This window comes from Acartia tonsa, chromosome 8 (assembly GCF_053477335.1).
Source record: "Acartia tonsa isolate MP-2025a chromosome 8, ASM5347733v1, whole genome shotgun sequence".
In the NCBI taxonomy this organism is placed as follows: domain Eukaryota; kingdom Metazoa; phylum Arthropoda; class Copepoda; order Calanoida; family Acartiidae; genus Acartia; species Acartia tonsa.
The window spans coordinates 1410058-1423692 of record NC_137267.1 but is presented as its reverse complement, the minus strand read 5'-3'; the positions used below and the strand labels follow the sequence as shown (position 1 = coordinate 1423692).

General features: G+C 34.0%; 1 protein-coding gene across 1 annotated transcript; it reads right to left on the bottom strand.

The window, feature by feature from the left end:
• Positions 1 to 177: 177 nt before the first annotated feature.
• LOC145325784 (fatty acid-binding protein-like) lies at positions 178 to 9281 on the bottom strand. The gene is made up of 7 exons (XM_080168743.1): positions 9169 to 9281; positions 7630 to 7691; positions 6524 to 6579; positions 5897 to 5951; positions 1930 to 1977; positions 941 to 1003; positions 178 to 307 (listed from the first exon to the last, which is right to left on the bottom strand). Exons 1-7 carry the CDS (start codon positions 9236 to 9238, stop codon positions 251 to 253), a joined length of 411 nt encoding a protein of 136 aa, XP_080024869.1. The 5' UTR covers positions 9239 to 9281; the 3' UTR covers positions 178 to 250.
• Between the last annotated feature and the right edge of the window lie 4354 nt (positions 9282 to 13635).

Here is a 13635-nt window from a genome sequence, read left to right as displayed (position 1 = left end):
TTTTTAAAAAATAAGCATTTATGTTTTATGACGAATTAAGTAAATTATATGCTGGATAACCATAGGTACAGGGAATCCTCAACAAAATTTCAGCAGTATATCTTAAATAGTAGCCGAGAAAATTACATTTCCCCTGTAGCGTTTCGGCGGGAAAGATAGACAAAGTAAATTATAGAGTTGCTTTAAAATATATTGAAAATAATCTGCAAAATACAATATTTTTACTTTTTGGTTTGTACATCCTTTGTCCTCAAGTTCTTTTAAACTTTCTGACGGCAACTTCCTCATGTTTGTCAGATTTCATCACCTGAAATAATTTAATGTCTAGTTCGGGGATCTTACATAAAAAGAGATAACCCGCGATCGTGGCTTAACACGTATCGCAGCCGGGGAGTTGATAGGATCGGGCAGACACCGCGTCATAACTAAAGACGTTAAAAATGGTTCCTACTGCTGCTATGTCACGACATGAATAGTAAGAGTGGGGGTAATGCCTTGGCCCATAAACAGACAGTACTCATTACCATGCACTGTTGGGACTTCCACACAAAAGGTCGTGCAATTAAAGGGTTGGTTGTCTAAAAGGGCGGGTGGCATTTACATCATGCACAGCTATTAAGGAAGATTTGGTTCAAAGCTGCATCAAAAATAAGATCTCGTGGTGCATCCCGTCCTCATAGGCTATCTTCAGGCTTCAGAGAGAGAGGGGAAAATGGGCTTTCTATTACACTAGTCCCCAAAGTTTATAACAACAATTCTAATTCGTTGGCTTAACAACTTAGGGGACTTCAGTTGGTTCATTGAGTTGAGTGTTCAAACGTTTCAACCATTAATTGTAATATACAGACGGGTTAATTTTGTGTGACATTATTGGGGATGTGAATCAATTTATCAAGCATTGTCTTATCCCTGCTATCTTCAGGCTACTTTAAATACTCACTATTTCTAGGCCCTCATCTGTGAATGTGAACTCTCTTGTCATATTCACGTCAGAATCAGCTGTCTAAACACAAATTATTTAGTTTGAATGCCACTGAATGTACTATATTCAGTAAGTTATAAAAAGTCGACAAAAAAACCTGAATACTTAATGGTCATCACAACGCCTCCAAGTTTAGGCAGGGAGGAAGGGGTCATTGGACTGTAAATTATGATGGTACCAGAAATTTTATGACCACATTTTTTTATTCTTTGGAACAAAAACTAGAGGTACTCTAATTGATTTTGATTTTTGGTTGGTTCCAAACATTTCTACCAATAATTACAATTTACAGAAGGGTCAATTTTTTGGGAATGTATATTAAATTATCGTCCATTGTCTTATCCCTTAATATACCTGAGTGTCAGGTGTTCATTTTCTCTCCTAATAGGATTATTCAATCATTAGACAAATTAAACACACACACATAATTATTCTCAGTCAGGGATCTAAAGGGATAAGACAATGGATGATAAATTTATGTACATCGTCCACTCCACTATGATACACAAAATTATCCTTTCTGTAGATTAAACTTAGTGGTTGAAACGCTTGGACTCTCAACTTGAATCAACTAATGAAAATTCAATAGAAGTCCCCAAAGTTGTTGAGCCAAAGAATAAGAAAATGTTATTATAAAACCTTGGGGACTAGTGAAATACACAGCTCAATGTGCCCTCCCTTCCGTGATTCTTCATGGTTACATACCTTTAGTTTTTGTACATTTCTATAAAAAAAAACAGTGTGTATGGTTCTCCTTTACAGTGAAGCTTTTAATAAGTTTAGAAAAGGAGTATAATTATTTTGGGGGAGAAATCCTTCACTCTCCCAAGAGAAGTTGCCCTTGAAAACATGCCCCCCCCCTCTTTCTTTTCTTAGTTCTTTTACTTCAAGGGCCTCCAGTAATGTCCTTCAAAATTGCATTTTCTGAAGATGTTATAAGTTTTTACCTTTGCATTGATGATTAGCTTGTCCTCGGCAGGCATTGAAGCTTTTCCCTACAGAAATTACATTATTAAATTCTATTGGGTTCGTCACTATCCTATTATATAAAGTACTATCGTCTTTTTCGTCTGTAGTGTAAGTTTTCAATTACTACTTAACCTTTTTAGCGAAGCCTCACTAATGTCCAGGGAATGTTAAAGGCTTTTTTGCCTTGGGAATGGTTTTAGGCTATTTTTATGTCTTCTTTATCCTAGAGCGCATCTGCTAGTCTGTAATACAAAGTTGTAAAGTTTGTTGTCTGTAGCATGAGATTTTGATAACTACTGAACCTATTTATGGAAGCTTCACATTGGTCCCGGCTGGTTTTTGCCTATTTAAATTCTGCCTTCAGTTATTAGGCATCGAAAAAATGTAACCCCTTGCTTATTTTTTAAATATTTCAAAAATAATAACAACACTTTTTTCTCTAAATTTATGTTTGTTTTTTTGTACACTAGAAATTTCCTGCCTTAGATTTATATATATTTTACATATTAAATTTGTAGGCTTTGTTTTCCTATTTCTCATATTTGGTATTCCCTTATGGGGATTCAAACCAGGCATATGAAATATTGTAAACAAGGGCGTGTTGGAGGGGTGTATTAGGTTGTGTTTATCCCCCCCCACCCCCACATTTAAGTAATTTTAAGCCTTTATTTTTCTATTTCTCATATTTGGAATGCCATTATGGGGATTCAATCCAGGTATATGAAATATTGTAAACAATGGTGTCTTGAAGGGGTGTGTTAGGTGGTGTATCCCCCCCACCTCCCAACCTCGAGATGAAACTTATATACAGGGTGCGGCACATAAATCCGGACTTTTTTAAAACGGCCATAGAATCAAAACTACTTGACCAATCAGGACGTTTGGACCCACTATAAAAAGCTTAGGTAATGACCTTTTAGCACAAAAAAATCTTTGAACGAAAATGGACGTGTATTCCGAGCTGGCCGCGCATATGTTCAGCAAGGCAGATTCGAAATGCGCAGGTGGTTTAATCTTGATTCTCGACTAGGGTCCACTAAATCTGACCTCAGCCCATCTGTAGGTGAGGTAGAGTTATGTAACTTGCTGGAAATACTGTTAGATACATAACTGAGACACTAGAAAAGACTAGAGCTCTCTATCTGAAATGGCTTGGCAGTAGTACTCCAGCAAAGTGAAATGGGGCAGATTTTAAGATGTAAAAAAAGTCAAAAACCATGAAAAATTGTGAATATTTCTCTATTCTCGATTTCAGGGACCCATATGGAACTTAAAAACTCATTTTAGACTATGGGTTGCGCTGACAACCCTAGCTGAATCGTCATGCCAATTCGAAAAAGGTAAAAAACGTCGTTATAGCTCAACTGTGGTCCAAATAATAGCCTCCGTGTCTAAGGGTAGCTCGAAAGTTGGGTTAATTTGGATCCTGCGATTACTCACATTCCTAAGGAAATGTGGCCTGCCAGCAGCCTGATCTTAATTCAATGGACTTTTGGGCCTACAGCTACTTTGAAGCATGCACCAATAGACGTGCACATATCACAAAGACCTCTCTCATTGCCACTATCAAGGAGAACTTCACCAGCTTGGACAGGTACATTTTGACCTGGGCCTGCCGGCGGTTGAGGAAGCGGGTGGAGGCGGTGAATGAGACTAGCAGCCATTTTTTTAAATAATCTAATAGTCAAATACCTATTCTGCCTCTCAGTTTTTAAAATTCAATAAAATCTTTAAAATTGACGATTTTATGTTCATTTGTTTAAAAATTAGAAAAAGTCCGGATTTATGTGCCGCACCCTGTATATACTAAATTTCTAGGCCTTTGTTTTCCTATTTCTCATATTTGGTTTTACCTTATGGAGATCAAACCAGGCATATGAAATATTGTAAACAGTGGCGTGTAGGAGGGGTGTGTTGGGTGTTGTATAACCTCCCCCCCCCCCTTTGACGTAACTTATATACATACTAAATTTCTAGGCCTTTGTTTTCCTATTTCTCATATTTGGTATTCCCTTATGGGGATCTAAACCAGGCATATGAAATATTGTAAACAAGGACGTGTTTTAGGGATGTGTAGTTGGTACACCCCCCCCCCCCTTTATTACATTTTATTAACATATTTAATTTCTAAGCCTTTGTTTTCCTATTTCTCATATTTGGTATTCCCTTATGGTGATTCAAACCAGGCATATTAAAAATAGTAAAGAGTGGCGTGTAGGAGGGGTGTGTTAGGGGGTGTTTCCCCCCCCATCCCCGTATTAAAACATACTAAATTTTTAGCATTTGTTTTTATATTCCCTTATGGAGATTCAAACCATGCATATGAAGTATTGTAAGCAAGGGTGTCTTTAAGGGGTGTGTTAGGTGGTGTATCCCCCCCCCCCCTCGAGATGAAACTTAAATACATACTAAATGTCTCAGCCTTTGTTTTTCTATTTCTCATATTTTGGTATTCCCCTATGGGTATCTAAAGCAGGCATATGAAATGTTTACAATTTCCCTCAAAAGTACCTTGCCATCACAGGAATCCCCTACCTCCCTTACTTTTAAAATCATTAAAAATAATTGGCTATCTCAGCTGGGAGGCCCTAACCATGCGGGGGAAATACCTGCGGTGCCCAAATCATTCGGGGCTACCCTGTACTCAATAAAACCTACCTAACCTAATTTATCCCAAGATAAACACAATAAAACATCCTTCCTTATTTAAAAATGAGCAATATAGCTATGTTTAACGGAAGGACGAACATATATCTATAGTTATAGATAAGCTTCACTTCTATCGAGAATAATCTATAAATATTCTGATTTACATATATTTATTGTTTGGATGGTAATTTTATGTTTTAACTGACGGACGGACAAACGAACATCTGAATTATAGATTACCTTCGCTTCTATCGAGGAATAAGAAGCTATAAATATTCTGATATACATATATTTATTGCAGGGATCTAAAGGGATAAGATATTGATGAAACATAAAATTATCCCTTCTGTAGATTAGAACTAGTGGTTGAAACATTAGGACACTCAACTCAAACAAAAAAGTCCCAAAAAATATAAAGTCACTAAATAAGAAAACGGTATTATAAAACTTTGAGGCCTAGTATAATAAACAGCCCAGTGTCTCCTCCCTCCCTGTATATATTGTGTGGATGTTGATTTAATGTTGCTCTAAGGAGCAATAACTTTTGATCAGCTAGTTTGTGGAAATTTATGTATAAACTAGTTACCGCGCCCCTAGCTAGTAGTGACTTAGTATTGCTAGAATTATTTCTCAGAGATCTAAAGGGATAAAACAATGGCCGAAAAATTGACGTATATTCCTAATGACTGTACATTAAAAGCATCTGTTTTTTAATTAGTGGTTGAAACGTTTAGACATTCAACATAATGAACAAACCAATCAATATTCAATAAAAGTCCACAAAGTTTTAGATCAACAAAAAAGAAAACGTTATTAAAAAAAACTCTGGGGACTAGTGTAATAAACAGTCCCCCTCTCTGATTATTTCTTCTGATTTTGTGAATTTATGAATTGAATTTTAAGAAAAACAAAGCACATTTTATGACATACAAAATATACTTCCTCAATAAGCAAGGAAGTAACAGTCAATTTACTCATCTTACTCCAACGTTGTGACAGACTAACCTTAGTTCTAAAGTAGCAGCAGTAATAATAATACCAGAATAATGGATAAAGAATATGCACGGATATTTTGACAGTGGAAAATTGTTGCTATTTTCTCTGTTATTTATTGATCAGTTCGTTCATCCAGTAGGATGAGAGGGTGTTAGTTAAAGGGGAAAGGTCGTTATTTTAGCCCGCTACAAGTTTAACTTTTATTAAAGTACATAATAATCGGGTGTAAGATCCAAGTAATAATAAATCCATTAGAAAAATACAAAATTAATTTGTATATAATGTCAGAATTAATCATACCTTCATTGTCTTACCAAATGGAGTACTCTCTTCAAATTCTTCACCTAATTTAAACCTAGATAGATAGATAAATAGAAAGATAGATAGATAGATATATAGTTAAACAGATTGATAGACAGATAAATAGATAGAAAACTAGGTAGATAGATAAATATAGAGTATCCAAATGTAGTGGTGTCTTAAAAATCTTCTCCGGATTTAAACTTAGATAGATAGTTAGGTATAAAGGTAGATAGATAGATTGATAAGTAGATATATATATATAAGTAGAAAGGTAGATAGATAAATAAATAAGATTGATAGATAGATAAATAGGATTAGAAAGATAGATAGGTATCCTAATTCTTCACCTAATTTAAATCTAGATTAATAGATAGATATTTGAATAGATTGATTGGTGAATAGACAGACAGACAAAAAAATAGAAAATTAGATTTATTATTCCCAGAATCATTAAGCATCAACTCTACAATTCTTTTTGTCTGTCTGTTTATACAATAGCCCTTTGAGAAATTACTTGAGAAAAATTTGATTTTCTCGGGTGCTTTTGAAGATAAATGTATGAAAGTTCAAGTGACAAATACTCTCCTCTTTAACTAACTGTGTCCGTTTGTCTGTTCTACTTACTTGATAGTATTATTCTTGACTGGAGTTGTAAACATTAGTTTCCATTCATCTCCATCCTAAAATTAAAGAATTAGAGTGGGATGGAGTTAAATAACTGTATGTCCCCATCCCAAGGACCAATTGGGTTTTTTAAAAAATCAAACAATAGTGTCGGGAATATTAACACAGCCAAGTAGCAAAAACAATTTGGTAGCAGACGAAAAAGGTCCTTAGAATAGAGGGGCAGGCAGTTATCTGTATACACAATTAAACAATTGATCTGTTATTAAAGAATATGGATATAGGAAGTCTAGAAAATAAATTCATTAATTGGACCTATAGTAACACAGTGTCGGAACAATCCAACCTTACAAGTGGTTAGAAAATGTACACATTCTGTACATAAAAACAGTTATTAATCAAATATAAAAAAAAAATATCTTTCTGGTTAAAATATCGTTTTAGGTTAGAGGTATATTTTTCTAATTTATCACCTAGGGTAATAAACTTATTCATATTTATATATTATATTAATACTATATTTGTCTACTAGCGACTACGCCCCTAGAGGCCTCTAGGAGAACTTGAGAAGAGAGGAGTTGAATTCCAACGGCAAATTTTTTAAGTAAAAAAAATGTGCGGTTTTTATGTTGCGTTCAAGTCTCTACGAATATTTAAATTTTTAAATTTTTTTGTGAGGATGGTGGTACCCTCCCCAAAAATAGTTATAAACCTTCCTGGGACCTATGATAAGCTACCCTGTTAAAGAGAACCTGATCAGATCAGCGGTTAGCGAGATCCTTCGGTACAGACACACAAACAAACATCCTGTTACTTTATTATAAGAATAAGGTTCAGCTGTACATGATAATTAAAAGCAACAGACAACAAACGCTGATTGCACGTCCGGCATAATAATGAGTTGCGCCTGTTCTGGATCAAGGCATTCCCCCATACTATAACTAATAATGTCGCGCACCTGACGAACAGCATTATGTACCATTTTTAACGTCTTTAGCTATGACGCGGTATTAAGCCGGGATTCGAACCCTGACGACGAAAGGATGCGCTACGTGTTGTTTAGCCACGTTCGCTGTTATAGCCAATAATTTTTAATTAGTAGTTACCCTAGAAATCTCCAAGGCTGGACTGCTGGCAACAATAACTTTTCTCATCACCCAGGGAACATCTAAAAAAAGTTAAATAAAACAGTCAAAACAAGGATAACAACATCCATTAGTAGCGAAGCACGAAAAATCATGGAAGGGCCAAATAGACATCTTTTATAACATTATTGACAACCAAACGGACAAAACAATGTATCGATAAGATGCTTTTATGTCAAGGGAATCTTCAGAAAAATTTCAGCAGTCTATCTCTATGAGCAGGTCTGTCGATCATGCCACTAATTACAATAACTTTTTTTAGTACAGGTTTTGTGATTTTCTTCTATGTATCAAATAATTCTTTTCTGACTTTCTCTTTTATGATTTCTTCTAAACATTTCCTCTATAACTCTTTTGTCTATCCATAATTTTTTTTGCTTCGCTTCTTATAGATGTTGTCATCCTTGTTTATTATTAGGTGAATAAAGGTGGATATTATGACAGGGGAACAAATGTCGTCAATTTAGGTTGCTACCATGGACATCACTTATTCAGTTCGTTCATCCAGTAGGAGGGGAGTAAAGGGGGTGAATTGTGGAAATCGTTATTTTAGCCAACTATAGGTTTCAATTTAACAGAGTACATGATAATCTTGTGTAAGATCCAAGTAATAATAAATCCATTATCATAAGAATGATTTAAAGTTTAAAGAAAACATAATTACTCAACCAAATCCAAGTAATTTATAAAAATTATTTTCAATGACAAATTTTAAAAAATTGTCATCAACAATTTGTCATTAAATGTACTTTTAATAATTTTAGAAGCATAGTTACTATATAATCGGGATTTTATGCTATAAAGTATTGAAAAACTTGGGACACCTTTCATATGGACAACAAAATAAATATAATTAAAACCAATTTAGTTGGAATTGATATCTTTTAGGACAAACATTTTTAAGGCAATTTCGAGACACAAAAGTAAATATAAAACATTCTAGTTACTAATAAGAAGCTTACCTGTAAAGGAGTGACCCTGTGGTTAGCGAGATCTTGTTGTTCAGACAGACAGACAGAGAGAGAAAGAGAAAGACAGAGAGAGAGAGAGAGACAGAGAGAGACAGAGAGAAAGAGAGAGAGAGAGAGAGAGAGAGAGAGAGAAAGAAAGAAAGAAAGAAAGAAAGAAAGAAAGAAAGAAAGAAAGAGAGAGAGAGAGAGAGAGAGAGAGAGAGAAAGAGAGAAAGTCAGATAAACATCTTATTACTTTTATATTAGGATATGTACAAAGCAATAACAGTGGGTTTCTGGGTTTTTAGGATTGACTTTCTCAACTTTTTTTCTCATGGTGTACCTGATAGGAACGGAACATGATACTTTTTATTTCACTGGTACCAAAAGATGTAAATCTATGTTATCTTATTCCTTGGCTAAAAAACCTTGAATACTTTTATTTGAATATTTATCGGTTGGTTCAAAGGAATAATTTTGTTTATTGTCAGTGGGAATCTTTAACAATTTATCATCCCTTGTCTTATCCCTTAAGATCCCTGAATCTTACCCATCTTCTCGAAGTAGGCCTCCAGGTTTTCACTCTTGACGTGTTGATAACTTCCTTCAATGGCAGGCATTTTTGTGGATTTTTTTTGGTTATCTAAAAAGTACAAAATTAGAGGGATCTATAGGGATAAGACAATGGCCGATAATTTAATGTACATCCCCAATGATGATAAACAAAATCACCCCTTCTATAGATTACAATTAGTGGCTGAAACTTTTGAACAAGTTTAAACAACAAATCAAAATTTAATAAACGTCCCCAAAGTTATTAAGCCAATAAATAAGAAAACGTTATTATAAAACTTTGGGGACTATTGTTAAAGTACTAACTTTTAAAGATAATAAGAATAGAGATAATCTAGAGACACGCCCTCTTAATCAGCCAATAGGATAAAAGTGGAAAAACAATAAGGCCATGTCATTGCACATTGGGGCAAATCAAGCAAAAAGGGGATTTAATTATTTAGTACCCTTAAAATTCATCCCACAAAAATTTCATTTTATACTTTTTTGTAGGCAACTTAACAACGAACAAATTTGCTTTTATGTTTTTTTCTGTCATTTGAAAGGAACATGGAGATAAAGGTCATTTAAAGAAGGTAGATAGAAAATTACCGGAATAACACCCCACGAAAATAGCCCCCCTTTACCCTATCCATCTATCTATTATTCTCTCTATCCATCCGTCTATCTATTCATCTATCTATCCATCTATCTATCCATCTATATATCCATCTATCTATCCATCTGTCTATCCATCTATCTATCCATCTATCTATCCATCTATCTATCCATCTATCTATCCTTCTATCTATCCATCTTTCTATCTATCTGTCTATCTATCTATCTATCCATCTATCGATCCATCTATCTATCCATCAACTATTTATCTATCTATCCATCAACTATCCATCTATCCATCCATCTATCTATCCATCTATCTATCCATCTATCTATCCATCTGTCTATCCATCTATCTATCCATCTGTCTATCCATTTACTCATCATCTATCTATCCATCTATCTATCCATCTATCTATCCATCTATCTATCCATCTGTCTATCCATCTATCTATCCATCTATCTATCCATCTATATATCCATCTATCTATCTATCCATCTTTCTATCCATCTGTCTATCTATCTATCTATCCATCTATCGATGCATCTATCTATCCATCAACTATTTATCTATCTATCCATCAACTATCCATCTATCCATCCATCTATCTATCCATCTATCTATCCATATATATATCCATCTGTCTATCCATCTATCTATCCATCTGTCTATCCATTTACTCATCCATCTATCTATCCATCTATCTATCCATTTATCTATCCATCTATCTATCCATCTATCTATCCATCTATCTATCTATCCATCTTTCTATCCATCTGTCTATCTATCTATCTATCCATCTATCGATCCATCTATCTATCCATCAACTATTTATCTATCTATCCATCAACTATCCATCTATCCATCCATCTATCTATCCATCTATCTATCCATCTATCTATCCATCTGTCTATCTATCTATCTATCCATCTGTCTATCCAAATACTCATCCATCTATCTATCGATATATCTATTCATCTACCTATCCATCTAACTATCCATCAAAGTGTTCAAAGTGTCAAATTTGGGGTCATAGAATTCATTTCAGTAGAAGGGGAGAGGATGGTGTAAAGGGGGTGGATGGGGATTCTTATTTTAACAAGCTACAAGTTTCACTTAATAATAAATCCATTATAAATGTGGGCGTTATTGACATAGATTTTTATTAGCTAATATCTATATTTATAATGATATTATGATTCTTGTTTACTGTTTATATGTATACTAGCGGCTTCGCCCCTAGCCTCTATGGGCTTTGCTCCAAGAGGTAATTAAACAAGGATGACAACATCCATAGAAGCGAATCTCTGAAATGGAAGGACAAACGAACATTAACACTTGTGAAGTGTAAGAACTGAATATTAATGCATGTATGATGTCTATAAAAGATTGTAATTAAAACTGATTAAATACATGTTACTGTTTAAGGACATACTGACGTTTTTAGGGCTTGATTATAGGGATGCTTCGCTTATAACACTATACCTTAATGTACTAAGAATAAGTACTGAGTATTCAGTAAATCAGATGAATAGGATATTTTTAACATTCAAAACCATTATTTGTTGTCATAAAAGTAAAAAATCAGCTTGTTATAAAGGACCAGTAGATATATTCCCTGAAGAGTAGAATCTAATCGGTTTTGTGGTTACCGAGATCTATTGGTACGGACGGACAGACAAACATACATCAAGCTACTTTGTATTATAGATTAACATCCAGGGATCTAAGGAACAAAACAATAACCGATTAATGTATGTACTTGTACATCCCCAATATAGATACATTAAATAATAAATTATATTACAAAATTGATTGTCTGTAGATGTCAATTAGTGGTTGAAAAGTTTTGATACTCATCTTAATGAACCAACCAATAAAAAATCAATCAAATTTCCTAAAGTTGTTATGCCAACGAATACAAAAACGTTATTATAAAACTTTGAAGTTTGGGGACTAGTGTAATGTCCCCTCCCTTTCTAAATAAAACTGAAGACGCTAAACATGAAGACCATGTAACTACAAAACTGAAAAACAAAGCATTACCAATAGACAGACAGATAGACTACTTGCTAATTCATATTTAAAATGATTATAAGAACACTACGTTATTTGAATGTTAGCTTTACCTTTCCGCAGTGAGGGAGGGGACATTGGGCTGTTTATAACACTAGTCCCCAAAGTTTTACAGTTGTGTGTTCAAACATTTTAACTACTAACTTTGATCTACACAAGGGGTAATTTTGTGTATTATCATTGGGGATGTACATCAATTTATTGACCTTTGTCTTCTCCCTTTAGATCCCTGATATTTGTAATAATCCATAGAAACGCTTATTTAGTTACATTAAAACATCAAACATAAAGAGGTTTAGATTTAGGTTTAGCACCCCCCCTTCCCTCCCCTCCCCATCATTTAGTCAATAGAACTTGGAAATATTCATTATCAACTTATATTCAAAGTCTGATCAAATAAATATTTCTCATAACTATGTTTTTGCGTCTTTTATTTATATGTATTACATCTTACATTTGACTTTAAAAGCGCATTTAAAAGCTTTTTCTTACAATCTTTTCTTGCACCCACCTTTAGAAAACGGGCTAAAAACCCCTACGGGGGCGTGGGGGGGTAAATGAAACCAGTACAGGCGATTATAATATGTCTTTGGGCAATCAAATATCGTTTTTTTAGTCGGTGGCAACCAGTGAAAACATGTTTCCTGATACTGTCTACTTAAATGTTGATTTTAAAACAGACAAAAATAAACTAAAATCTTGACTTCAACTAGAATTATTTAGGACTAATTTCTTCAATTTGTGTTTTTTTCTTTTATACTGTCAAAATATATGTAATGCATGACTCATCAAAAGTTATTTTGTCTAATTACGTTAATTCTAAGAGATTTTATAATACTTTTAAAATTGTTGGTGAAACACAAAAAGTATGCCTTTTTCTGTAAGAAAATTTTTGCATTTCTTGACTTCCATGCATTAGAATGCTTACTTGAAAAGCGTATTTTTACGATTCCTTTGAAATCTGATGTACATTGGGCATGATAATACTCATAGAATGTTTAAAACTTGATTTGGGGGTGGTGAATTGATGCCCCTTGTTGCCCCTATGTGCATTGGTTAAAATGTGTACAGATTTTGGCATATTTTTTATTTTGTTCTCATATCGAGTCAGCTATAAAAGATGTTTGCATTTCTAAATCATTTCTTGCGAAAATACTTTTTAAGGACATACTTACATAAGATTTGATTATAGAGATACTTCACTTATAACATTGTACTTTGTTGTCCTAGGAATCAGTATTCCAAATATCTAAAACCAACATTTTTAAAATAAACATACGGACATTCTGGTAACGATTATAGAGTTGCTTTCTCAATCGTTCCTAACTATTACTGGTATCACCATGCCAAGATTTAAATCGATAGGGCAATTCTAATATACCTAAATTAAGATGGAAATACGAAAGGACGGACCGACCCTAATTATAGAAAAGCCTTGCTTTCAAAAGTGGTATATATTCTAATGATGACATTATTATATTTCCTTGTCGATATAATAACAGCAAACCAGTCTGACAGGGTTGATTAAAGTCTAATGAAGCGCATATTGTTTAATTACCATAAAATTAGGCAAGATTTGTTTTTTTTTCTCTATATAATACGGAAACTAAGAGGGCGTTTTCCTTAAAATGTGTAGTTGAGCACAAAAACCCAGCCCCCCTTATTAAAAGCGTCCGTCCGTAACGGTTAGCTCTTTTCGTTAATTTAGGCATGTCATAATTGTCCTATCGATTTCAAACTTTGCATGATTCCTGTAGCATTTAGGTACGA

Bases quoted from the DNA above. Each gene is read 5' to 3' on its own strand.
- LOC145325784 (XM_080168743.1), bottom strand. From the start codon at position 9,238: ATGCCTGCCATTGAAGGAAGTTATCAACACGTCAAGAGTGAAAACCTG. The intron at 1,978-5,896 runs GTATGATTAATT...TAATTTCTGTAG, and splicing joins CATTTGGTAAGACAATGAAG to GGAAAAGCTTCAATGCCTGC. The intron at 1,004-1,929 runs GTAAAAACTTAT...ATTTGTGTTTAG, and splicing joins AGCTAATCATCAATGCAAAG to ACAGCTGATTCTGACGTGAA.